This window comes from Anticarsia gemmatalis, chromosome 11 (genome assembly GCF_050436995.1).
Source record: "Anticarsia gemmatalis isolate Benzon Research Colony breed Stoneville strain chromosome 11, ilAntGemm2 primary, whole genome shotgun sequence".
In the NCBI taxonomy this organism is placed as follows: domain Eukaryota; kingdom Metazoa; phylum Arthropoda; class Insecta; order Lepidoptera; family Erebidae; genus Anticarsia; species Anticarsia gemmatalis.
Genome location: NC_134755.1, coordinates 5,218,362 through 5,244,580, shown reverse-complemented (window position 1 = coordinate 5,244,580; position 26,219 = coordinate 5,218,362). Strand labels below are relative to the sequence as shown.

Genomic DNA, 26,219 nt, shown 5'->3' with positions numbered 1-26,219 from the left:
TCGACTAAACGAATAATGTAGTGAACAACTTCTTTCTTGATTAGTCGACTAAAACGGTAAAAATTGGACTTTAATGCAAGCTTAAAAGACACGCACAGTTTTGCACCTTGCTCAAAAATACATTTAAATTAAAGTATCTCTTTAAAGGCGACAGATGATGGAGATTTTTATTTTTATTATTAGTTTCAAGTTCAATAATAATACAAATGATAAAACTGTATTTGAAATTTAAATGATTGTAAAAAAAAAAGTGATTATCTGCCAATAAATTACGTAGGTACCTACTTTTTCATTTTCTCAAATCTCTTGTGAGTTAGAATCAATAGCGTGAAGCTAGCTGTGAGTCAAGTTCAGCTTAGTATGATGTCACAATTTTATCACAAATTATGTTTAGTAATATTCGTACAGCTCTAGCTTGAATCAGTCAAATCACTGCCACATGGATGGAGGGCGTTACTAAAATTATATAAAAATTAAAATAATATTCAGTAATTACACTTACACAAAAGCGGTGCGGTTTCCTAAAGGTTTCAGTTGTGTAGATGAGAAATATTTTTTGAAATGTTTTCCACCGCGTCCCGATCGTTATTGTGAGTACCTTTTCATTTATTTTTGGAGTTTACATAACGTGACAGCTGTTTTTTTTATATCGAATCTAAATACAAAATGTGAGTAACATAGTAATAAAATAGTTCTGTCTATGCCAGTTTAGTAAACTGTTTCATTAAGAAAAAATATGTATAGTGTTTTTAAAAATTGTAAAGCTCCGGAAGCCGCAAGATTGTTCTTGCGGCTTTCGTGTTCGTTTTCGATTTTCGATCGTTTTCTCATCCAGGAAGTGTCTCGTCGTTGCCGCGATCACCTCAAGGTCTCCCCGCTTTGTGGCATACCTGTCTTTTCATTATAAATACTGGCGTACCTATCCGCGTGACTTATTTTAAATTCGCGATACTGTATTATTGGCGTAATCGCGTTGTAACGGTAACTCCGGTAACTCCGATGTGTGCGGAAAAATAAAATATTAGCCTTTTTTTAAATGCACTTCTAGTCCCAAAACGTTAATAAAATATTCGTCACACCAAACTTTACTGTTGAGAATATATTATTTAATACAGCATTATAAAATTTCACAGACATTTGAATCTTATTATAAGCTTACTAAAATATGTAAAATTCCTTTAAATTTAACTGTGTGGGTCACAAACTTCCATTTGTTTAGCAGTTAATCATAATTTATATTTGTAATTTTGGTTTACAAATATAAATCCAGTAATAAACTTATCAGATAGTATAAAAACACCATTGCTCTATAACACACAGCTTTTTTTATGAAAGATGAATGAAAACATAGTCCATGACATATTTTCCCAGTGCAGATGTTATTATTGATTAAATAGTCACTATCTGCACCAGATTGCAGTATTGTTATAATTGAATAACTATTAAAATCAGCATACTATTATCTGAAGTACACTTCAGTTGAAATGTTCATATTTTAATAATCAAGTGTTTACTTACACATAACTAAGGAATTATAACTTGTGAAGTGTATTAGCTTGATAAATATTAAGAAAAAGCTCTTTCACATTTTGTGTGGATTTTATAATGCAATGCTTGAATGTTTCATTCAGGAACAGTGATGCTTATGTGAATTAGACAATAAATATGTACTAGTCTGTTGTTTTTTTTTTGCTGATAAGTTGCTAACATACTGTATTTTTTATTTGCTTGCAGTAATAGTCAGGAATGCCATTGTTCTAGCATTTATTTCAAAACATTATTATTTTCTAAACATCCCATACTCTGCAGTTAGCAGTATTCTTCAGAAAATTACAAGTACTTACTATTTTTAGTCTGTCCCATTATAATGTGAGTTGGCACAGTTGCAATGTGCCTTAAAATACTGTTAGTGGATTGCCAGAATAACAAAATATTTTTCAACTAAAAGCTATTATTCTGTTGTTATTTACCAACAAGACGTACCTGCTGCTGTAGACTGATTGATAAAGTCAAAACAGGTTTTTTCACCCCTAATTAATCACTCTGTCTGATAGCTGAGTTGTCTCTTGATAAGCATCTGTACAGAAATCAGTCACTGTTTGGATACTTGATTATGTGTAGGAATATACAAATCCTAGTCACAAATAACTGGTTTGGCATGGCAACAGCCAAAGATAAATTTCCTGTTTGAAATCTAATAATGTAATTCATATTTGTTAATCAGGCTAAAATATGTTGAAGCTGTTCCCAGTTTAAAATTATTTCATGCTTGTTAATGTCAGCCAATGTCAATGTTCTTTCATATTCTTTCATGAAATGTAATATTGTATCACATCATATTTTATTTATAATCCTCAGATTTTGGATAGACATATAAAAAAAGTTGTAGTTTCTCAGTGTTTGTATTGTTATTTTAAAAGTAAATGTACACATGTTGGTAGCAGACTGGTGGGCGTGGTAATTACGTGAATTACCTCACAGTGAAGATAAATTTAGATAGTTTCGCCTACATGCCATTGACAGTGTTGCTATAGACGATTTTTCATTGAGTTGTGTAGTGGGGCAGTTGATAGAGGATGCATTTTTAGCATCCTTATGCAGTAATAAATCGCCATCAGTCACTCTTCACGTATCTACTTTAATTATACATGTTCACGTTGCTCACGATGTCATTGTATAGAAGTACGTAATGGCCCAGTTTCAGGTGTTCCCCACGTATAGCCATTTGGCTAGCTTTGTTGATGATAGATTGCGGTACCTAGGTACCTGTAATAAATACATAGCCGACGTTGACGTATTTTAACTGTATCAAATCCGCTCCAGAATATGAATTCTCTTTATTCCGTGCTTCTTTAACCAGGTGGTCAGGTGCGTCGTAATCTATACTAATATTATATACTAATATTATAAAGCTGAAGAGTTTGTTTGTTTGTTTGTTTGTTTGAACGCGCTAATCTCGGGAACTACTGGTCCGATTTGAAAAATTCTTTCAGTGTTAGATAGCCCATTTATCGAGGAAGGCTATAGGCTATATATCATCACGCTACGACTAATAGGAGCAGAGTACCAGTGAAAAATGTTACAAAAACGGGGAAAATTATGATTCTCTTATGTGACGCAAGCGAAGTTGCGCGGGTCAGCTAGTTCTTAATATAACGAAAATACGAAATTGAAGTTCTTTACCGAGTTTACATCTTTTCATCTACTATAGGTGCTCAAGAATTACTTTACTATTGAATCAGCATCTGTGTATAGTTAAGGGAAATGCTTTATCACTAAATATTACGAAGACGTTGTCACTACGATACAGTTTCCTATTACAATATCGTGTTTCTTAAACTAAATGATTAGACCGTTTAGCGTGTCTGGGTGAATTATGAATGAAAACATCGTCCTGGTAGCGCGTGTGATGTTTGTATTTCACGAGGCGTCACGTAGAGAATGCTCAATCTGTGTCTATCCAGTTTGTGCCGCTATAGATTAGAGCTTATTTACAAGAGACGTGAAACGATCGAGGGGAGGCTGTCCAGTAGCAATCAAACATTTCGTCGGCACGTGAATGAATATTTGTCTGCTTATGGCAAATATTTGCAATGCTGTATGCTTCTTCTTCTTCTTAGCGTGTCGATGGCAAACAAATTATAATATTAATTTAAAATAGTGTATAACACTTTCTGTCTTGCTATACACTAAAAGAAGAAGAAGAAGCTGTATGCTATCATACGCTATGAGCAACATATAACTTTTCGAGAAGTTCGTAGTCCCAAACATACATAAAATCACGGCTTTTTTGGGTAGAGACCAGAGAACGCCCCTTGGTATGATCCTTACAAACTTGCCTTGCTTCATTCACATCCATACATCCTGTCATACAGGCCCTAAGGAGAAAAAAAATATGATACTTATGTTTGTTTAGAAAATAAACTAAAATAGGAACTATGGACTACATTGTTATGTGATGGCTAGATCGAAGTTGCAATTTGAAACTAGAGTTTACGTACACGTTATAATTATCAAGATGATCTAAGCGTTCTAAGAAATAATTTAGTAAATGTAAAGCTAACATTGAATGAGTATGGTAGGCAACGCCCCATGCGAGCTCCATATAATACACTTGCCATTTAAAACCAGTCCATTGCAAAACCGCCGCTTTGCGTAAAATAATAACTATGAGCGTTGTACATTATTTATAGCTCAAGAATCACATTAAAATCGTCCGCATCTTTGAGGAAAAAAGTTCTTCAACCAAAAAGGTCTTTAAAAGTAAGCTTTTAATATGACTCGATCCTATTATATAGTTCTGTCCTACTTGGATCCAAAATCAGATGATTTTGGGTCAATCAATACTCTACTTGTTGTAGTGTGCAGAACTTGCAAACTGCACTACCGATCGATCCTTCAAATTATGTAATGTGCCTTTTACAATAAATATCTACGATTAGAATATGCCTATAACCTAGTCAGATAACAATTTGCGGTAGGACAGAAGCCTCGTTGAATAGTAGTCTTGAACGTTGACATTGAGCACCTTCCTCAGTATCGATTACCATTGTTGCACGCCAATATCTAAGTATACCGATAATATGACGATTATAGTAGTTAGGTTTCGTATTTATAGTTCTTATCGAGTGTGTGACGTGATTTGAATGAGCTGTAGCTAATAGGCTTTGTTTTATGGCATTAGTATATGATTGGACTGTGCGTAAATTACTGGATGAACGTTGTAACTGTAGTAATTCATTGATCCGAAGTAAAAAGGAATGTTCTGAAGCATGATCAATACCTTTAAACGATTTCAATCTTTTTCCGGTCTAAAATTGGCAAAATGGAACATTTATCTTCATTTCAAGATTCAATTCAGCGTTCGGCTATTTGTTCAAAGTATTTTGACCTGTAATAACGCTGCTCCGGTTTGCTGACGTGAACCAGTATTTATCCTTCCCTTTATTATGGGATATATGATTGGTACTTTTTCCTAAGGGTCCGTTTATCGTAGTAGTAATCGCTATAGGGATGTCCAGTTTCGTTGATAGCAATACAATATCAATCGTTATTTTAAATCACTGGATTGCTACTCTCAACACATTAGTAGGGTGAAGCTACATGATTATTCACGGGCACGATTCTGATCGATAACGGCGAAGTGTTTAAGCATACTCTAGAATAAATTAGTCGCTGGAGGAAGACGCTTTTAAAACTTTGTGTCGTTGATGTATAATAAAGCAGCAAGCAAAATATGAGTACTTAGTAGATGTCGGTGTTTAGTTTTTAATTAGTTTATGTCACAGCATGAGCAAGGGCATGAAACAACGGAATGCACATTGCCATTCGACCGTGAAGGATAAAAGAATAATCATCGTTCTGTAAATCTGCAACACATTTGCGTACTCATTTGTCGTAGAATAGTTAATATAGGTATCGCAACAACTCGAACAATTTCGCTACATCATAACGAACGATTTTAAGGTCCGTTTGGAAGGCATTGCAGAGTGCGACAGCCAGGCCATTGTCCTTCAATCGTCCGATTAGTAGAATAGTCATTCGATAATCCTCTACATTTGGTCTACGTTCAGTTTGCTTTCCAAAACATCTTGTTGTGTTCGAATTGTTTGGCCACACCTATAGTTGATTCATTTGGCTTGTGTAGTAGTATGAGTTACAATGTATGGTTTGGCACGATAGTCATGTAGAGACCCAAGACGATGCACGAGATCCAAAGCATGCAATTTCGCATAGCACTGAACTTTAGATTGGCGTAGGTCGTGGTGCTAATGACACTATTGTAATATATTATTATTTTGTTTGTCTAGACACGGAATTGAATTTATGATTGAATAAATTGTTGATTCCAGCTGTCAAACAATATTTTATACGGAGTACTTTGTATGTGAGAAGACATTAAAATTCATGCCGGGATGAAAAAGCGGATCCTTCTTGGAACCCTGTTATACATACATATATAAAAGTTCAGATACGTGAAATACGCAAAATGCAACATAATTCTCTGTTATGTCCAATAAGTATCATGTGATCGGACAAAAATATCACGTGAATGCATTCAAACAATGCCTAAGAAAATTCCATTACTTTCTATATTGAGATCGTTAAATCTTCGCCTGGAACATTTCTTCTTAATTTATTTGATTTAGCTTCGTTGTTTCCACTTTGCAGCGCATTTTATCCTTCTGTTCAATGTAATAAAATTTGTCGTTAGCTGTCGGTGTGTTTTATGTGTCCAATGAAGTAAATTGGTAAATATTGGCCGAGTCTAGCTTTGTTGTTTAGTGTGAGGTCAATAGGCATTATTCTTTACTCGTAATTGCTAGTTCCTACCGTGACACAATCGCGTGACTGGAATTCGGCAGCTTTGATACATTTTTACAGCAATGGGAGTATGAGAATAACGTTTGAACTTGAAATAACACACGAAGTCTGAATGATTCAATAGATTCCATAAAATTATGAGGAATCATCAGATTATTATTGCATCTGAATTTGATTACAGAGCTATATCTAATCATTATAAATCCTAAATGCCAATGCCAGGAGGCATTGAGAACTGATAACAAAAGAGGCGTATGAAATAAGATGTTGTTATACTCTTGGCCATGCTTTTTGCGACTTAATACAGCAATAATATCTTTTCCGCCCTGATTGCAAAATGTGACTCAAAGAATAGGGTTAAATTCATTTGTTTTTTAAGAATGATTTCCATCTAAATTGTTTGTTACTTGTTACCTTTGGTGACCATACCGTTCTACTGAGGGTTATTTAATATTTAGGTCAAGGATAACAGCTACCCTTGCCAAGGGCCCTTACTTTGTTTTTGTTTTGTTCTCCCTGTCAAGTACTCCATCAAAACTTGACATCAGAATTATCTGGGATAAAAGCTGAGACCTAGATTTTAATATGCTGCTGTGTGTTTACTTTTACCGTTACAGGTATATTTCGCTCGAGTAATTTTGGTCATCTTATTACAGTTAGTTTCTCATCGAAGTAGCAAATATCGTTACTTATCTTGCTTTCCTCGCTATTAAATTCTTAAATTGAGTTAGTCTTACTGCTTAGTCCGTAGACATCTCTGCGGAATTCCTTTCTCAAGACGTCCGGTTAGTAAATGAATTCCAGCCCGGACTAAGTCTGACAGAGGTTATTTACTCTAGAGATTTTGGCATCAGTTACAATTTTTTGCGATAGTAATACGTATGTTAATTTCTCTTCGTGTTTCGTCACGGAAATATCCGAAGATCTCTTGAGAGTAGTTTTATGTTTCTACAGCCAATCATGTTGCCGAGTCAGTGGAATAACCATTAAAGGTTTATGGATAAGTGTAGATGCATTGGGCTCTAAAACAACGGAAAATTGTCTCCATAAACTGTGTCTTCCTTTAGCCCGTTTCTTGACATTTGGCTTATAATATGGGATCCGACTATTCTCTTTATTGTATTGTTTATTTCTGAGGACGTGAATGATAAAATAACTATAAGGGAATGCCTAATTGTTCGAGAATATAAAATACTATATTATTGTGCTGAATAGCGCATGAAACGAATACAATAAAAGGTAATACAAAGTAAACCACCATTTAACAGAAACTGAACATTGAAAACCGTTTCAAGAAATTGAATGTGTTATTATTGCGATATTTTATAGCCTACATACATTACTGTAAATGGCCATGTGTTTTGACTATAAAACTTATGAATGCCGGTTGTATGACAAAAGTCGATTTGTTTGAACATCTGCTGAATTACATGAAACAATACAAATGTGTAAATGATGATAGAGTTGTCAATTGAAATGATTTGATATTGACAGAAATAATTATGATATGAGTGCGTAGTACTCGTAACAAGTAGTCCTGTATTATAAGATTTTGATACATGGATGTGAATGAGGCAAGGGAAATAAGTAAGGATTGTACTTAGTGGCGTCCTCTGGTCTCGGTCTGCTATGGTTAAAGGCGTGATATTCTTGTATGATTAGGATATTCGTTTAATATTCAAGTTTCAAGATCATTTTGGTTAACCATAATTTGATGACGTCACAACGATAGAGTCACACGGTCCGATGACGTTACTCCGTGTAATGACATCACATGATTTAGTGATCACCTGTTTCTTTGGTTAGCAGTCGGGTTTATTAAAAAATAAATAGAAATAAAAGTATATATTTGTACAGAGTTGTAATTTTATTGTTTTATAACATTGATGATAATCGGATAGATAAAAAAACGGCTTTTTATTGACGTCTAGACATTAGGTAATTCGTGAAAATCTTATCAACATTACATATTGTTTTTATTGTAAGTGTGCAATTTTGCTTACTTACGCGATATGATCTTTTTAATAAATCGATCGAAATTTTGGAATAAAAATCAATGTATATTTGTCGATGATTTTCTTATGTTCTAAAACATAGACAGGCTTGAGACTGCAACTAAGTATTGAGTCATGCTAACGATTGACGCGAGAGTGATCGCTTTTGTATCTCAATACTTACTGTCACTGTTTTAAACTAATTGTCACTGAATGAGTTGACAGCAGCTACAAAAGCAATCGTTATAAACTTGGCATTGCTTTACAATAGATGGAAGCGGTTGTAGACAAGTGGTAGAGGATCAGATTTACAAAAGATCATTATATAAGCGTGGTCCAGAATCTCTGCTTACACAAACCTTTGAACTCTACTGAAGGGTGTTGATTTTTCCTACAAAATTCGTACTTTCAAGTTTTTTCTAATTGCTTTCATGGTATGTTCATTGTTCATACCCTTTTTGGTTCATGGCATCTTCATTTCTACTAAAATGCATAGCGACGATAGTTTGATTAGAATGTATTATGTTCATGTACGAAAATCGCTTGAGAACATAACAATAATATTCTTTGTGCTAAACCGTTCCAATAATATTTATTTTTATTACACTTGGCTTAGGTCCGATTGAGTTCAAACGCGATCTATTTTTGTCTAGTTTTAGTCTAGCTTTGATATCTATTTTTAAATATCGCTAAGTACATTTCTATATGTAAATATATGGACATTAATGAAAACTGATTGTGCGAAGTGTTATTGGAAAGCTTCAATTTTGATGTTATGTAATATTTCACGAACACACCGTGTCCATTTGAAGTGCAACTAAACTAAGCATTTTGATGTGTGAAAATAAACATTCATACCTACAGGTGCCTTTGATTCGGAAAAAGTAGCTGCGCAAGCGCATTCTTTAAAAGTTATTCATGCCTTGATATCGTAATCCGAGTTTGCTCGTATTTCACGAAACTGTCATTCAGCTAAAACAATGTAAAGTATAAACATTAATTCGTTTACGTGTCGAGGGGTTCAAAACCTTGGCAATTCACCAATGTCTTTTCGAATTTATGTATTTTAGAAATATGTCCTCACTTTAATGGTGACGAAAAACATTGAAAAGGAAGACTTATGTTTACAAAAAATATTTACATAGTTCCTAAATCAAGGAAAAAAACTGAATACCACATTTGAACTACGCTATTTCTTATTCCATTCAATGAGCTAAACTCAGTTTTACGTAAAGTCTTTATTTATGGTTTATCTTTTGTTTTAGATGTTGCACAAACGCTGTAGGCCCACACCGGGCGTTGGCGGCTATCCTAGCCAAGAGTTCCGCTCTCGAACCATCGTTGATGGTGTTCCGGGACTACCATGAAGTCACCGGCAACATAATCTGCCCCAATGTTGTGAGAGGCATCGACCATTTGAGAGATCCCCGGCTCAATAAGGTAAGGTTATAAACAAGCTAAAATCATTAAAGATTTAAAACTAAGAATGATTGATTGATTGAATGCAGAAATTATTTTATCTGTAAATCAGACCATGTCATTTAGCATTTTTCGCTTTCGATACGGCACAAGTAATTTGTGTGGAAATCGGAATGTAGATGCTAGTTGCCTATATACGAAAATAGCTACGTGGAATGCTCCATTTCGTTACTTTCACGTGCCCGGAATCTGATTATTTGTTTGTAATCATTTCGGTCGAAATTTTCCGAACAGCTGTTGCGAACGATAAATCACTGATAAGTGATACTGATAATAATATGCATTTTGTTCAGAGAATTTCAGTTCAAAGAATCTAGATTAAACTGGAACTAAACATGACAAGTTTTGTCACGATTATATTTAGGTTTGTAGGTGTTTTCCACTGATTTTCCTTAATGACGTTCTTGAGCGAAGTGTATAGAGGAAAACCTATCAACATACTCATTATTCGCCGTCTTTAAATCCAATTCGATTGGAACTAAAATTCAAGTCAAGATCTAGTTAAGACGTTAATAGTTTTGCCAATCAACTCTGAATTACAAATGGAATTATTCGCGCGGCGTCTGTTTCACTACCAGGCGTTTGAAAGCCGGCGTAAAGTTCCAACAATCAGACAATAATTTGTAAAAATACTGTTTCAATATTCAGAAGATCGCTTGTAATTTTTATTGTAATTATATGTAAAGGTCATTTTAATTTATGTTTGTTTTAGGGTCTCGCTTTTACGCTGGAAGAGCGCCAAGCGCTCGGCATTCACGGTCTATTAGCAGCCAAGTTCAAAACCCAGGAGGAACAACTGGATATTTGTAGGATATCCATTGACAGATACGAAGACAATCTGAACAAATATCTCTACCTCGTCGAGTTACAGGTGACTAAACATGATAAAGGTACCGTTGATTCTGTGAATCTATTTATAGAAGGGTTTGGATTCAGGGATTTTGGTGGGATAACTGGGGAATTAGACATCAAATATGTGTGGGTGGATCTGCATGGTCAATGGGTGTCAAAGGGATCCTTTACAGCGAGAGTTTTCACGGATTACTAACACTCGGACCTTGAATATGTTAAACTTGAAATGAGGATTGACACCAAACGGGTTTCCTATTTAAATTTCAATGGGAGTATTATTGATTTGGTCGACTAAGAAGACTATTTTAGCATGTTGAAGAAGTGAAATCGCTATAAATAATAAATAAACTTGATTTTAGTTTCTTAAAATAGTTTGTTGGATCATGAAACTATTAAGTGTGCAATTGGAGTAACACGGGCGTATTAAGCATGTTTATACCAATACAAATGGGTTATGTGGCTTACGAGCTATTCACAGGATAATATATGCCCATTATTCACAATTATGTAGTAAGCCTTGTTGTATATTTGCTACGTTTGACGCTGAACGTAATTTATAAATGGGCGCTATTACCTCGACAGCCATTGACATAATGTGTCTAACTTCTGTGCAAAGTTTACGGTAATTGGGACAGTTAGAGAGAATTTGCTGCTCTATTATGTATTTACATAATTTTACTAAACAAGATAAATGTTTAACAGTCAACCAAAGGATTCCCAAAGATATCATGCTATAATTTTATCGTGCATCAAAAACATTGTATTTTTTATTTTGAGTGGTTTTTTCTTATTCATTTTCACTGAACTAGATAATATGAATTCGATATATAACTGTAATTTTATTACCTGAATTAACTAAATCAATTGGGGAATAAAATCTCTTTTGAAAAAGAACAATGCAGTTATATTTTTATGCGCGTAAGCGTGACGATTGTGTAAATTGCCTTATTCATTGAAAAAGAGTACTCATCAGTATACTCTGTAGTATATTCTTAACTGTATGCTGTTGCAATAACGTCGATTTTACAGTGAAATTGAATTATTGCAGGACAGAAATGAGAAGTTGTTCTTCAGGCTGTTAGCGGAGAACATTGAGAAGTACCTTCCTATTGTGTACACACCTACCGTGGGCTTGGCGTGTCAGAGGTTCGGTCTTATCTACAGAAGACCTAGGGGTCTCTTCATCACCATCAACGATAAAGGACATATATTTAATATTCTTAAAAATTGGTAAGTGTTATCCACTTATTTGTATTAGTACTATGTGGAAATTAGATGATTTATGCGTTGAATTTATTCTGTTGTAAATATTTCCTATGTTTAAATATTTCCCTTACAGATTGAGTTCCTCTGAATTACCTGTTTGTCATTTTTAAAATTGCATAGTCAAGCCTAAAGTAAAAAAAAAAATCCTTTATTTGTTACCCGACGTATTATGTGTACAGACCGCAACCGTTTATAAACTTTTATCCTAGCAGTCCAGTCCTGAAGCATTAAGACAGAAAGTACTTCATACTTGCTTTTTTTATAATTACAATCGGCCTGTAAATTGTTCGGACGAAATTGACCAGCAAGACCTAACGTGAAATAAATTTCAACTCCACTTATTACATCCACAGGATGTAATGGGGTACTCTATTTCGAGCACTGACCGACATTTATGTTCTGTAATGGAAAAATACTAAAGTTGCACGTCTCATACTACCAAAATGTAATCAAAGAAAGAACATCTATTGACTCGAGAAGGTTCATCCAAACACATCCCTATGGTCAGATTGAAAATAGATTTAGATTTTCGGTTATCATTTATTCCATATGTTGTCATCTTTTTTGGTTGTATTAGGAATTTCTCCGAACTGTGTAGTTCTCAATAGCTTACTATATAATATATTTGCTTTCGTATTATATCCATATAATATTGAAGTAGTAATACGTAATGTGCCGCATGTTATTCTTCGATATTGAAACGTGTAAAAAAAATTCAATAACGTTATCTCAATAAAATATGATCCGCTTCACAGACTCATAAACTACCTGAAGCACCATTTTCCTATCATCTCGCGCAAGTAGAGAGCAATTGTTCAATACTTTAGCATAGTAAACACTTTTTACGATGAATGAACGTACAAGAGCTGTGTAATTCAAGTGTATTTACGAGTTCGTATCGTGTCTGCTGTTTTTTATTAGTCTCTCGATACGCCGGTTAGTCAGAAGTCAGTGCCCCAAATATTGGATTTTAAAGTATTAACGTGATGTATGTTGAGGAAAGTATATTTTTGGATTTTATTCGTGTAGTTTAAAAGATGTGTTTAGATTTTCGGTTTGGGAGTTAGTCAGTCAAAGTGACTAGAAAATCTTTTGCTTCTTCGGTAAAGTAGCAATTTAATAATTGCTTTACACTCTCCTGACAACATTATTATTCTATGCAATGTCAGGTTTACTGCAATTTACTTGTGGGCTTAAGGTTGCGCCTCCTGTATTTTGCTTAGGCGACCGCTGGTTGACGCTTCGCCGTCCACTAACGGTGGGTTGGTTGAGGCGATACGATATCATTACGACGATATGATTATTAGGGTGCGTTGAAACAAGGTGAATAATCCATTCATTAATAAACAATCTATTGAAATAATATTTTATTTGGTAACCGTTAACGTCTTATGAATGATTGTGAAGCCACCAATTCCAGTCCATTCAGCACTGAATTGAAACCGGTCTTTTAAATTAGGTTATGAAATGTTGTGCAATAGAATATTTTAGATTACACAATAATACTGATAATTGCACAATATTAATCTTTAGAAAAAAAAAGAACGAGATATTAGACGCATTACACTGACGTACATTTCTCCGATTTCATATCTACGATAATTCCGAGTATTTTTCCTAAATTAGTTAACCTGTGGCTTGATAAACTTTCCTTAAAAAAGACTCCTCCTGCACTGAGAATTTATTGCTCTTGTATCGTGGGGACTCAAACAACAAACAATGGATGCAAAGCACAACCAGACCCGAAACAATTATTTGTGGATTGCACAAAAAATTGGAATCGAACCAACAACCCCCCGACGCAATGGTAGCGGCGTGGCGACCTAAACCACTGCGCCACGGAGGCATCAATCTAAAGAATCTTCCAAAAAATGTATGGAAAATTAAATGAACATCTTATTTACAAATATACATTTTGTTATAGGCCGGAACCCGACGTCCGCGCTGTAGTATTCACCGATGGCGAGAGAATCTTGGGTCTCGGTGATCTTGGTGCTTACGGCATGGGCATTCCTGTAGGAAAGCTTTCATTGTACACCGCTTTGGCCGGCATCAAGCCGCACCAGTGTCTACCCATCACTCTGGACGTCGGCACTGACAATCAGGTAACATGATGCATTGTAACTTATCTTAATACGCGCAGTGTGGTTGCAGAGAGTGTGATTATAAGAATTTGTATGAACGAATTAGGTATTAGACTGCTTCAAAAACGATTTGTATCTTTTTATACTTTTATCTATCCTAGTATGTAGGGCTTAGGGATCGTACCAAGTAGCGTTATTTGGTCTCTGTGTATCCCTAAGGGGAAAGGGCGTGAAATAATGTATGTATGTATCCTACCGAATAACGCAAAGGAAGGTTTATTAGTTGGATTTTATGCAATATGAAGTCACAAGCTATTATTTTCATTAAGACTTATAATGTAACTGCATTGCATGCTATTTTAAACGAGGATAACTCTATTGGAGGGGTGTTATTGTAGGTAATTGTACTATCACAGGTATTCCCAATATAAAAGTAAAGGGGATTCTAATTTAAGGAAATAAAACTGGATTTTCCACTTAACATTGTCATTGGGACGGGTTTACGGATAATCCTTGAAACATTCACTGAGAGATTAGATTATCATCAATTCCACTATTTTTCCTCGTCAATTAGATACGTACGATAAGGATTTGCACGCACCATAACAAACGGGATTTATTAATATTTCCAACAGTATAAAATAGTACATAGAAACTTAGTGAGATAATTACAAGATCAATATTTTGTTCTGTAAACCTACTTTATTATTACCGTATCGTATTTACTCAATAATACGTCACAGCGACAACGAACCGCAAAATCAATGCCACATACCATTTGTAACTACAACTCAATTCGTCATACATACACGAAACTACTACTTAAAACATGTAAACAAAGTGTGAACATTTTTAGACAATTTCCTACATCATTTGATTTTAGACCTTGCTGTTTGATTAACAAGGTGCATTTTTCAGGATCTTCTGGAAGACCCATTGTATATTGGTCTGCGACAGAAGCGCGCTAGAGGAAAGGAGTACGATGATTTCATTGACGAGTTTATGGAGGCTTGCGTACAGAGATACGGACAGAATACTCTATTACAGGTGAGTTTCAAGCTAATTTCATGTTTATTTACTCATGTATTAAGATACTTGTGCGAATGCGATACTACTACTAACCAATATACGCTAGTATTAGGAGCAGAACGAATGACAGATAAAACGTGTAGCACGTTTTAGTACGTGCGTATATATTTGCGGTAACAAACACGTCATGCATAAAGTCGGTTTTTCGAATCTTCGTTTTGTGATCTTATTGTCATTACACCAGGTTTATTTCTTATAAGAACAGTGAAGTAGCTAGAGAGTCTGGGGCCCTGGATGCATAATATAAACTAGGGCCCTCTAAACTACAAAACATACTAAAAAAATGTGTCCTGAGACCCCCTGAGCTCTCTGGGGCTCCACACCACCTTAGTCATATTGAAACCACCGAATGAATCCGAAGAAGGACTACAAATCTAACAAAATTCGACAATTGTATTTTAATGTAATGATTCATATATAATTTCCTCAATTACATCGTAATGAATGAATCTTAATCGTAATAATTTACCAAGCCTATCATATCTATGTCAAAATCATATTTACCAAACAATATTCTGAGAAATATTTTTGTTCAAGTATTTACTATGACTAAATGAACATGTCACGGTATCATAATGAGTACCGTACACGTAACGTCCTCCGTATGGCAACGGATAAATATAACTTGAAGATTAACGTGCTAATGAATGATAATGCGCATTCGTGACGTATATGGTGTACGTACATTTGGTTATTGCGTGGTCAATGCGTTGCGGATTACGTATACCTTACCTACTTGATTTGAGGATTAGTTAATTTTCATTTTTAAAAATCATAATCATAATGTCAAAAAATCAAACGCAAGGCAACACACCACTGACTTTTTGAAGTTATAAATGAATCAATAATTTCTTTGTCTAACAAAGGAGTCCTTTAACGCAGTACTTGAAGGGATGCAATATGTCCAACTAACATATTTGGCCGTTTCGCCTAGCCTCTTACCGAGCAGTCATACAGTAATGGAATAAATTTATTTACCATAAAATAAGCCTATTCTCTGTAGAAGTAACAGACACAGGTTTTTTTTATCTACTGATAAGAGAACGGGGTTTTCCGTTGTAATAATTTAATCCATTACTGCTACTGTATCCATTCGTGAAACAGCTAGCAACTGCAGTTTAGATGTAGGGACTCTTTGCGAAGCTATAACGTATATAAGTTTCTTCGACTATTCGTTGCTTTTTTAATTTTACGAAGAATACGTAGTATTACTGATGTAGTAGAAGTTATTGATTGGATTACTTTACTATGCATTTTTAAAGTATTCTGATTTAATGTTATCTTTTTCCGGACTCATATGCTATTATGCAGTAATTATTTCCTAATAATAAAGTACCTAATGTTTGTTATCATTCGTTATTGTTTATCTTCCTTATCTTTTTATTGGCGTCTGTTGGTTTTTTAATGCAGATGTTATACAACAGTAAAATACCTATTGATGTAATACGCTATCTTATCGCATTTGCGTAAATAGGTGATTATTTGTATTTAAAAATGGGCAGACATTGATTTATTATTTATTTGTTTATTGTTATTAACTCGTATACATTTTACACTATGTTATTGTCTGTTATTGAGAATTGTTTTTTGTTTAAGTCATTTGAATAAGTGTTTGACTGCTTCCTTGTCGCAGTGGTTAACCACCCAAGTAGCATGGTTAACCACCCAAGTAGCACAATGGTAGAGGGAGGTCGTGGGTTAGATTCCCACACGGGAAGATTACTTGTGCCGTCCATAAATAGTGTCTGGTTGTACTTTGTGTTCGTTGTTTGTAAAAGTTTCCGCGACACGAGAGCAATTCAATTTAGATAAATAAAAAAAAATGTACAGTGAACACACAATGCATTTATATAGACGATATGTAATGCTATTAGGTCATATGACATCCGTACCGTACTGTTTAGTTAAGCACTTTTTATCATAAAGGAAAATCATGACATCCAGTCGCATGATCGAAGTTAAGAATCAGTATCCTTCTTACTTCTTAATACCCTAAAGATCACGCTGCGTATTACTCATCATGGTCATATCCGATTGTTATCATCAAAACACATGATCGATTTTCGACAATGACAGATAAGCGTTACAAGTGATTACACCATCGATAAGAAATCGATAAATCGTAATCGTTATCTTGGGATTTAACCCACTCGATATTTTCACGCCATTACTTATTTATAGAATCGATAGTTTGTTTTGAATGAACAGCTGTGAATTAGTATTCTATTCGTTTGAATGCCAAGGTCGATGTAAAACGTTACGAATCGTTTCTTTGGACTTAGATGAGATGTTTCTTTTTTAATAGTATTTTACTAGATACATTAACGTCAGAAAATTTAGGAGTTGAAGTGGTCGCCATGACTGAAATAGGTCGAAGAGCATCATCATTGCGAGATGTATTCTAGTTTTCCTTCATTCATTTATATAACTTAAAACTCTTTTTTTCTATTGTATTGAAACGTTGAGTATGTATGCTTATATGAGTTGCTTCTAAGTTAATATCTTGCAGGAAATCAAAAGCCGGCCGGATTTAATTAAATACATTTAAGACAAAAATTTAAATTAAAAAACAAAAATAGACTCGTATTTCAAAAGGAAAAAAGCTCGTAAAAATTACGAACATTTTTAATGAAAGGCTCTAAAGGACTCTGGTATTGAGACTTTGAAACAAATTAAACTTCAGTTACATGATTGCGTCACTCTTAAAACGAAAGAATGGATGAAATCTTTTTACTTTCTGTTTTGAAAGAACATAGTTAATAATTATATAATTATGAGTCAGTTGTTATATTTTCCAGTAGCTACTTTTTTTAAAAATAATATTTATTTTTTGCTAAAAGAAAATGCTGTATTTATTAATAGTATATTTTTGTGGTCGCAGACAGTTTTATCTCGTATATTTTATCAACGGAAATCAGTCGATTGACGCACTGAGGTGTGATTTCGATTACTCAAAGCACGTTTGTCTTAAGTGTATAGATAAAGTATTCCACGATATTGCTGTTGCTAATTTGATACACGTGTTTATGTCATAATATGGTAAAACGGTCGAAGAATTATTCTGTGTAGGAGTGAATAATGTAGTAGTTCTTTGTTATGAAGAGTTAAGACAATATGTAGTAAAATATTTGAATTATTCTACATTTTGAAGTATGAGACAATTTTATTTGGTTCTCAATTGCATCTCAACGTTTGTTTTGACTAGCATATAAACCTTTTGAACTTTTAAGATGTCGTGCGATGTTTTCAATAGCTTCTTTAGATTGTTTTTGTTTTGGATCTGCGGTCAGACTATCAGACAATTTTGCAGTAAGATGATTTAAATTAATCAGGAACAAAAAGCCTTTGTCTGGCATTAGACTTTGAATAATAATCCCTTTCTCTGCTTTCGTATACTGAACTCCCTAAACAGAGAAGAAAGAACTACGTCAATTTCACCAATTTCCAAATGAAAAGAAACCAAAGTAATTGTTATATGACGCACCGCTTACATAATATTGTAACAATTAATCAAGTGACATAAGTACATAGCAGGTTGGAGGCGCGCGGTGACGTAAGAACGCCGTCTGACGTCACTATGAGTACTAGGTACGGCTTCGTTTCAAGTACTCAATGAAAATATATCAGCTGCTTTTTATATGAGCATGTAATTTGTTTGAAATTTCTATTCTTTTTTCTATTTCTATGGTTAAAACGGGTATTGTCTGTTAGTCTCGCATCTCGACGTCTCATATTGTTATATTGGATTGTTTCTTAGCCACTCACGTTGAAACATTTCGTACACAGCTTGTAGACAATGTACCACACATAAGGAAAAACTTGTGTAAAATAAACTTGTCGATAAAACACATTTGTATTATAATTCGACAGCTATAGCTATTTATAAATTCGCATTTTTATTTATGGATATTGACGTAATCGTAACAAGTTTTCATTGAATAAATATCTAAATTTGTCAAACGTAAAATACCGTTGACCGCATAAGGAAAATTCTGAGCGTATAATTAAATGAACATTACACCTACGTGATCAAACTCATGCAAATGGGATAAATCTGGGAGCTTTAAGTTATAAATCGGGTCAGAAATAATCATGATTCATAAGCTGGTAATTCCCGGTAAAACGAATATAAAAACGAACTCCATCCGTTTGCGGGTATGTTGCTTGATTCGTATTAGTCATAGGTGGTTTTACTACTAGTGATTACGCAATTTAACTGTTTGTGGTAAACGCGTTGCTAATAGATTATACAATACACTATTTTAAAACATTGTTTTAGTACGCTTATGGGAAATATTGTTGTCCTCGTAGTTGTGATATTTTAATGCTTTGAATTTTAGTATCGTATTTTTTGTGATTAGGTACATATTATTGAGATTAAGTTGACATACTCTAGTCCCATAAAACGCGAGCAAACGTAATGACTGTGTCAGGGCACTATAATAAAATCTGTGTAGATATATGCTGCGAATACTTTAGTCTTACAAACATCAGGAATTCCAATACTACTTTCTTCGACATAGCAATAGAACCAAAGGCGCATAAATTACCGCTCAGACAACTGAGACCTTCTCGTATCGCCTAATTACCTGTTTCCCGACTAACTTCGAAGCTATACACATTAAAGTACTACGTAGATAGTATACCTGCGACGCGGGGGGCCATTAAGCTAGGTGCTTGGCATTTTGCCAGTTCAGCAAACTTACACTAACGTTGAAGCGAGATTTGTTTGGGACGTACCTATACATAGTTTCTAGACCCCTGTTCGTGAATTCCTAAGATATTACTGACCTTATTACAAAACTGTTTGCAAACTTGTCGGAATTTGACTTATAAAGCTGATGTAAGCTGGGGTTTATTGAATAGTAAAGCTAGATTTTAACTTTTTGAAGTCAATATTAAAGACTTTGATTTTTTTAAGCCATGACTTCCTCATTGCCGAGCAAGAGTTTCCTCCCGATCTGAGGAGGGAATAGCCTTAAGTCCACTACGTGAATTAAGTGCAAGTTAAAGGAAATGTGTTAAATTAAAGGACTTTTAGGCAAGCCCAAATTGTGATGAAACCTTGCATTCTCAATAATTTACAGACAAGCATTTTTAAAGTCAAGAAAAGTGGGCATAATGTTGCTATGCTGTGTAAATATGACATTGAATTTTAATAAGAACATTGTAAACGGTATTATAGTTAATATTGACATGAACGAATTAATTATATTACTGCAGTTCTTATTTTGCATTTTACATAGGTACTATCCAAGGATAGTGGATAGTGTTATCAATTAAGCTTAGTGACATATTTTACCTTGAATTTACATTGTATAATTACGTTTAATGACTCTAATGGACACGGCCTTTCAACTAAAATTGTTTTTATCTAGAAATGAATTGCTTCATAAACATTGTAGGGATTAACTACTTTATAACATGCTTAATCTTTTATGCTAGAACTTGTCTATCTATATGTATTAAGGATTTGAAGGATTTGTGTATACCAATTTATTTAATATTAATTTCTTTATCACAGTTTGGCATAAATGCATAACTTTTTCAGTCATTCTCAGTTCATTTTCGTTTATTTTTCGATATTGTATTGACTGTTACAAATTAAACATAAAATATTCTTTGATTTCGAAGGTTAAGCAAACGTTTCGGTTAAAAAACAAGCAACATAGATCTTAAAAATATGTTTACGAACACGCATTTAAATGTTTACGTATATTGAGTGCAGAGTGTACGTATACATACGTGAAACTTATACGCACTGTGCTATTTTGAATGATTAAGATATAAGCTCTTACAAAATGTACCCAATTATTAATTACTTACGTGTTATTGTCTACAGTTTGAGGACTTTGCGCTGATCAACGCCGGTCGTTTGCTGAAGAAGTACAGGAACAAATATTGCACGTTCAATGATGACATCCAAGGTACCGCTAGTGTCGCCGTCGCTGGTCTCATGGCCGCCGTCAGAGTCACCAAGAGGAAGCTTAGTGAAAACATCTATTTGTTCCTTGGCGCTGGATCTGTAAGTAATACACTTGCTTTCCTTATTTATATCTGCATAATATTTGAATCAAGGAAATTCATATAAATTTCTTTTCTTTTAAAATACTAGTCTTCATAACGATTCTCTCATTAAACAAAATGAAATACCTAAATAAGATTTACTGTATCAAGTGGAATTGTTTACGGATTGTTAAATGAAGGCGCTGAATATCTGAAGTCGAACCCTCGTCTTACATGCCAAACTGAAACCTTACGTAAATGAAGTCCATAGTCAGTTCTCTTAACCTGCATGCATATAATGTTAACATTTATTCAAATATTTTCAGGCCGCCAACGGTATCGCGAACCTGACAGTAGCCGCCATGGTAGCCGAAGGTCTATCAGAGAAGCAGGCGCAAGAGCGAGTGTACATGTTCGACGTTGACGGTCTATTGTCCACGAGGCGTGAGGGCGGAGTGCCCGAACACGCTAAAGTGTTTGGAAAGAACATCGAACCTGAGAAGGATTTCGAAGCCTGCGTTGCTAAGATTAAGCCCAGTTGTCTTATTGGTAAGTTAAATTAATGAAATAATACGATTAGTTATGTGGTAAGATTGGTGTAGAAGTACATCGAGGCACATCAATAATACTGACGAACTAATGCAAGCTTTACTAGCAATTGGAAAGACCTTTCATATAGAGCGTTAGTAACGTTCTGGTTATGTCGAAAAAATAATAATTGAACCTAGCACTCAATTTCGGTATTAATCATTGAATTTTACGTGGTTAATCCAGTTTACCTATTGATGAAATTTAAACAATGTTTATTTTGTTGTCTAGGTTGCTCGACAGTGGGCGGCGCGTTCACCACGAACGTTCTGAAGCAAATGGCCCAGAACACGGAGCGGCCTGTTATCTTCGCTCTCTCTAACCCCACCAGCAAAGCCGAGTGCACGGCGCAGGATGCCTATGATCATACTGAGGTGAGTTTCTGTTATAAATCAACTGCTTTAGTGCTACCATTTTAAAAATGGCCAGAAAATACATTATAATCCTTAGTATGTATGTAGGTGTAAATACCGTATTATTAGTATATATTTCTTGCCCGTTTAAACTGGATAATTTCGTTTTTATGTAACGCATTAAGACTTAACGTATTGTTTAAACAGCCAAATATTGCTTATGAGTTGGACAGCAGGGTCAGTCGGTAAAGATCTCTAAAGCTTTGTATACAGTTTTACTTGATCATGCTGCGATAGGTCTTGCGTTCCGTACGTTAAACTTTAAACCCACAGCAGAAACTAGCTTAGCGTCCAATGTTTGAGCAGTATCTGATCCTCTTTTTTATAATATTCTAGGGCCGCTGTATCTTCGCGTCCGGCTCCCCCTTCCCGCCTGTAAAGTACAACGGTAAGGAGTACCACACGGGACAAGGCAACAATTCGTACATTTTCCCCGGCGTCGCGCTCGGCGTCATCGCAACAGCCACGCATCATATACCCGAGACTATGTTCTTGACTGCCGCTAGGGTAAGTTTATTTCTTATTTTCAAGTATTTTTACATTCGCTTTCACACAGAAAATGATGATGATGCGTTTGAGGTATAGTTATTGAAATGGGTTACCATAAATCCACGATATACCTACAAAAATAATATCACGTTTATTATACCTGAAGCTGTAGGCTAAGGTGTATGAAATACGTTTCGCCAAAAACATCGTTAGTCCCATGTAATAGGGAGCGAGCCTACTGACACGTTACCAAACTCAGGGAAAACTTGAAAAGACCAATAGCACTTAGCGAAAAAATTGTGCTAAGTGCAGTAATTTATGTGTAACAAACATAATACTTGATCGATCTATCATAAATGTGTTTTGTCCTTACAGACTTTAGCTCACTACGTAAGTGAAGAGGATCTTGCCATCGGCCGCATCTACCCATCATTGGCTGAACTCAAAGAGGTGTCGGTCGCCATCGCTATCGAAGTCGCCAAAATGGCTTACGATGAAGGTATGTTCGTTATAACTTCGTTATAGTGTATGAATAGTTTTCGATGTAAACTATTTTTCTTTTCATATACTTATCAGAATTAACGTAGGCATATGAAATGCGTACGAACTCCTCTCAAAATAACATATCATTGGGAACGCAGTCCAGAACAAACTTCCTTGGTTAGTTCTGAATCGAAGAATGAAAATGTAGTAGCAAAAGAAAACCAATTTCGCCTTCGCAAACAGCACAGTATGCACTTAAGAATGTTGGTATTAGTATAAACCAATCGTAGTACCCACGGTATTGCGAGCGTTCCCTGTTTCACTGATAGCCTTTCTCTTTTGTTTATTGTTATTATTTATTATAGATCTTGCTTCAAAACTAAATGCGTCATGTCTGAATGCGGGAGCGGGCGGTAAAATGTTAATCGGATGTCAGTTATTTTATTTTTAGTATACATTTTGTTCTTTAGTTTTATTTTTTCATTTATAATTTGCATTTACACATCTGACCATCTATGCTCGATGAATGCGAGTACTTTATACAGCGAATTTTTATCTGATAGATTCCATATATTTCTCAGTTGTTACTTTTCAGTATATCAGAGATTTTCATTTTGTTAGTCTTCTTTTATTCGCTCTCACCACTTAACTGCATTAGATTATTTTGGTTTTTAGATACGGTATTGAGTTAGTGAAATAGGTAAAAATGTTGTAAAATTTACATATTATGTAGTGTTTTAATAGTTTTATATAGGTAGGAAGTAATCCAACATTGCTAGACGTAAATATGTATCTAGTAAGTATAGCCCGTTACTAGATGATCATCCTCTGCGTAATTTCCAGCAAGCATCTTCTTAAGTGACTTATTTATTTTTTCCAGGTTTGGCTTCAGTATACCCTGAACCTAAAGATCTGAAGAAACACGTACACAACCAAATGTACAGCTATTACTACGAGAGCTCCATGCCTGTGGTCTGGGATTGGAAACCTGAGGAGAAATTCAACGTCAGACCCATTCAACCAGTACCCAAGAACATCTAAATCAGTATTAGTTTTATGTTTATGTGTCAAAGGAAAAGTGTGTTGGTGTCAATCGTTTAAATACAGGACAAAATTTTAGTCACAAAACGATTTCGATAACATCTGTTCAACTAACCCGTAACTTGAAATACTAATTCAAATTAAATGGGATACTAAATCAGCCATCTAACTCAACAATTTTTACGATTGGCAACCACAACGCATAAGTTAATTTAAAAATCAAACGTTCATTTTGGAATGTTGGTAAACAATGCAATAAAGACGCGTACAGTGCACAACGCCTTTACATTTTAAATGGGAGTGTTCATGTTGTCCACTTATTATTACTGTTACAATAATTACACAAAGTATTTTATACCTCCTTATATACCTAATAATATGTATTTATTATCTGTTTCAAATTAGAAAAATGTAATGGCAGTTAGGTTTAAGGTCCAGTTACTCGAATCTCGTGTATTATTAGAATTTTAGTATGTTTCTTCAGTAGTTATAGCTTTTCGTAGATATATTTAAAATGTTAAAGTATTTCGACATAGTATTTCTACAAAAAAATCTCATCCCTTTCTCTGCCTGTCAGATATGAAGTATTTTTCTACAAAAATCACTTCTTTAATCAAATCGGAAGTGTCTTGCATGCATACTTGTATTGTAACCAGTATTTCTATACTTGTTGATAACAAATCGTTGAGTAGCTGGACTTATCCCATTTCATGTAGTGTTTCGACTGTCATAATGTGTATGTGCAAGTAGAGGGTAGTAGAGCATTTTAATGTTATAACAATGTTATCGTCTTCAGTGTGAAATAATAATTACGGTGGCCTTTTAATGTTATTTTAGCTTTGCTCACTAAATGTTAGGCACGGTTTCATTTCAGATTATTCAATGTTCGATGTCAATAGAATTTCTTTTGCACATAGTTCCGGATTAATTGAATCACAATACCAAAATATTGTATTCTACGAAATTAAAAACTAAAGATTTATTTACATACAACTGAAATTTAATTTGTCGTGCGGCGAGTTATTTATTTAGTACCATAATTTTTTTCACTAACATTATTTTTAAGTTGTAAATGATTTTTAACAGAACGAAACGTACCTACTTAAACGTTGTGAATATTTGAAATAATTACAATTATGTATACTGTAATATACGGGATGAAAGTTAAGAAAAAGTCTAGTCACCGCATTAAAATGCAGGTCATCTATTTAATATGCATTTCACATCATTATAATATATTTTAAGCATTAAAAAGGAAAAATATTAACGTGAATATTATAAAGACATTTAGAAAGTATTCGGTTAGAATGTCTAGAAACTATTGTGGAAATGTAATTAGTGCCACCATTTGAATATTTTCGATGAAGTATGTTTTTTTTTTATTTTGACGACCATTATTATTTTTTCGAGCATTTATTTTATGTTGTAATCAACCTTTTCTGTATCAATGTTTGTTGAAACCTGATTCCAAAACCCAAGATGTGGCCGAAGAACACAATGAAATATAAATCAAAGCTACAAATAACTCCAGTGTTAACTACGTACGACTATAAAATGTTAAATTTCGCATTAGTTTAATCTTGTACATTTGACTATAAATCGTTTTAGTATTATTTTTGAGTTCAGTATTTTAATAATAGTGAGACATTTTTCGCTGAGCGAAATAAATGCAATGTTTTTTTTTATTTTAAGTAGTTTTATCAGTTATTACATAACGTATCTGGTGATATTATGTGATTTACTTTGCTGTGACGATATATAGTAAAATTTATCAGTTGGTACATGTGTTGACCGAACGTTGGAATTGATGCATCTATACAAAGTTGGTCAAGTAAAGCAATATTCAATAATCAGGGCTTAATTTGTTTTACAGTGTTTTATTACGTCAATTACAATTTGTTTCACCTTGTTGATGTATTGCAGCTTTCGAGAATAACGATTACATTATTGTGTACTAGTTAATTCGATTGTTGAAGCGAAAATTATAGATGTTACTAATTAAACATGTTCCAAAGATATTGTCGTTTTAATTATTATCCTACGTATCATTCATAATAAACGACCACGCAGGAAGCAAGTTCATCTGTTACAAGTTGCAGCTGCAGATTGGA

General features: G+C 34.4%; 1 protein-coding gene across 1 annotated transcript; it reads left to right on the top strand.

Moving 5' to 3' along the window:
• Window positions 1-386: 386 nt before the first annotated feature.
• Men-b (NADP-dependent malic enzyme b, mitochondrial) lies at window positions 387-26,124 on the top strand. The gene is made up of 12 exons (XM_076119699.1): window positions 387-590; window positions 9,584-9,758; window positions 10,510-10,668; window positions 11,698-11,879; window positions 13,840-14,020; window positions 14,918-15,046; window positions 20,931-21,113; window positions 21,421-21,643; window positions 21,914-22,056; window positions 22,432-22,602; window positions 22,960-23,083; window positions 23,948-26,124. The coding sequence occupies exons 1-12, from the start codon at window positions 562-564 to the stop codon at window positions 24,106-24,108; spliced, it is 1,860 nt and encodes a 619-aa protein (XP_075975814.1). The 5' UTR covers window positions 387-561; the 3' UTR covers window positions 24,109-26,124.
• The last annotated feature ends 95 nt before the right edge of the window (window positions 26,125-26,219 follow it).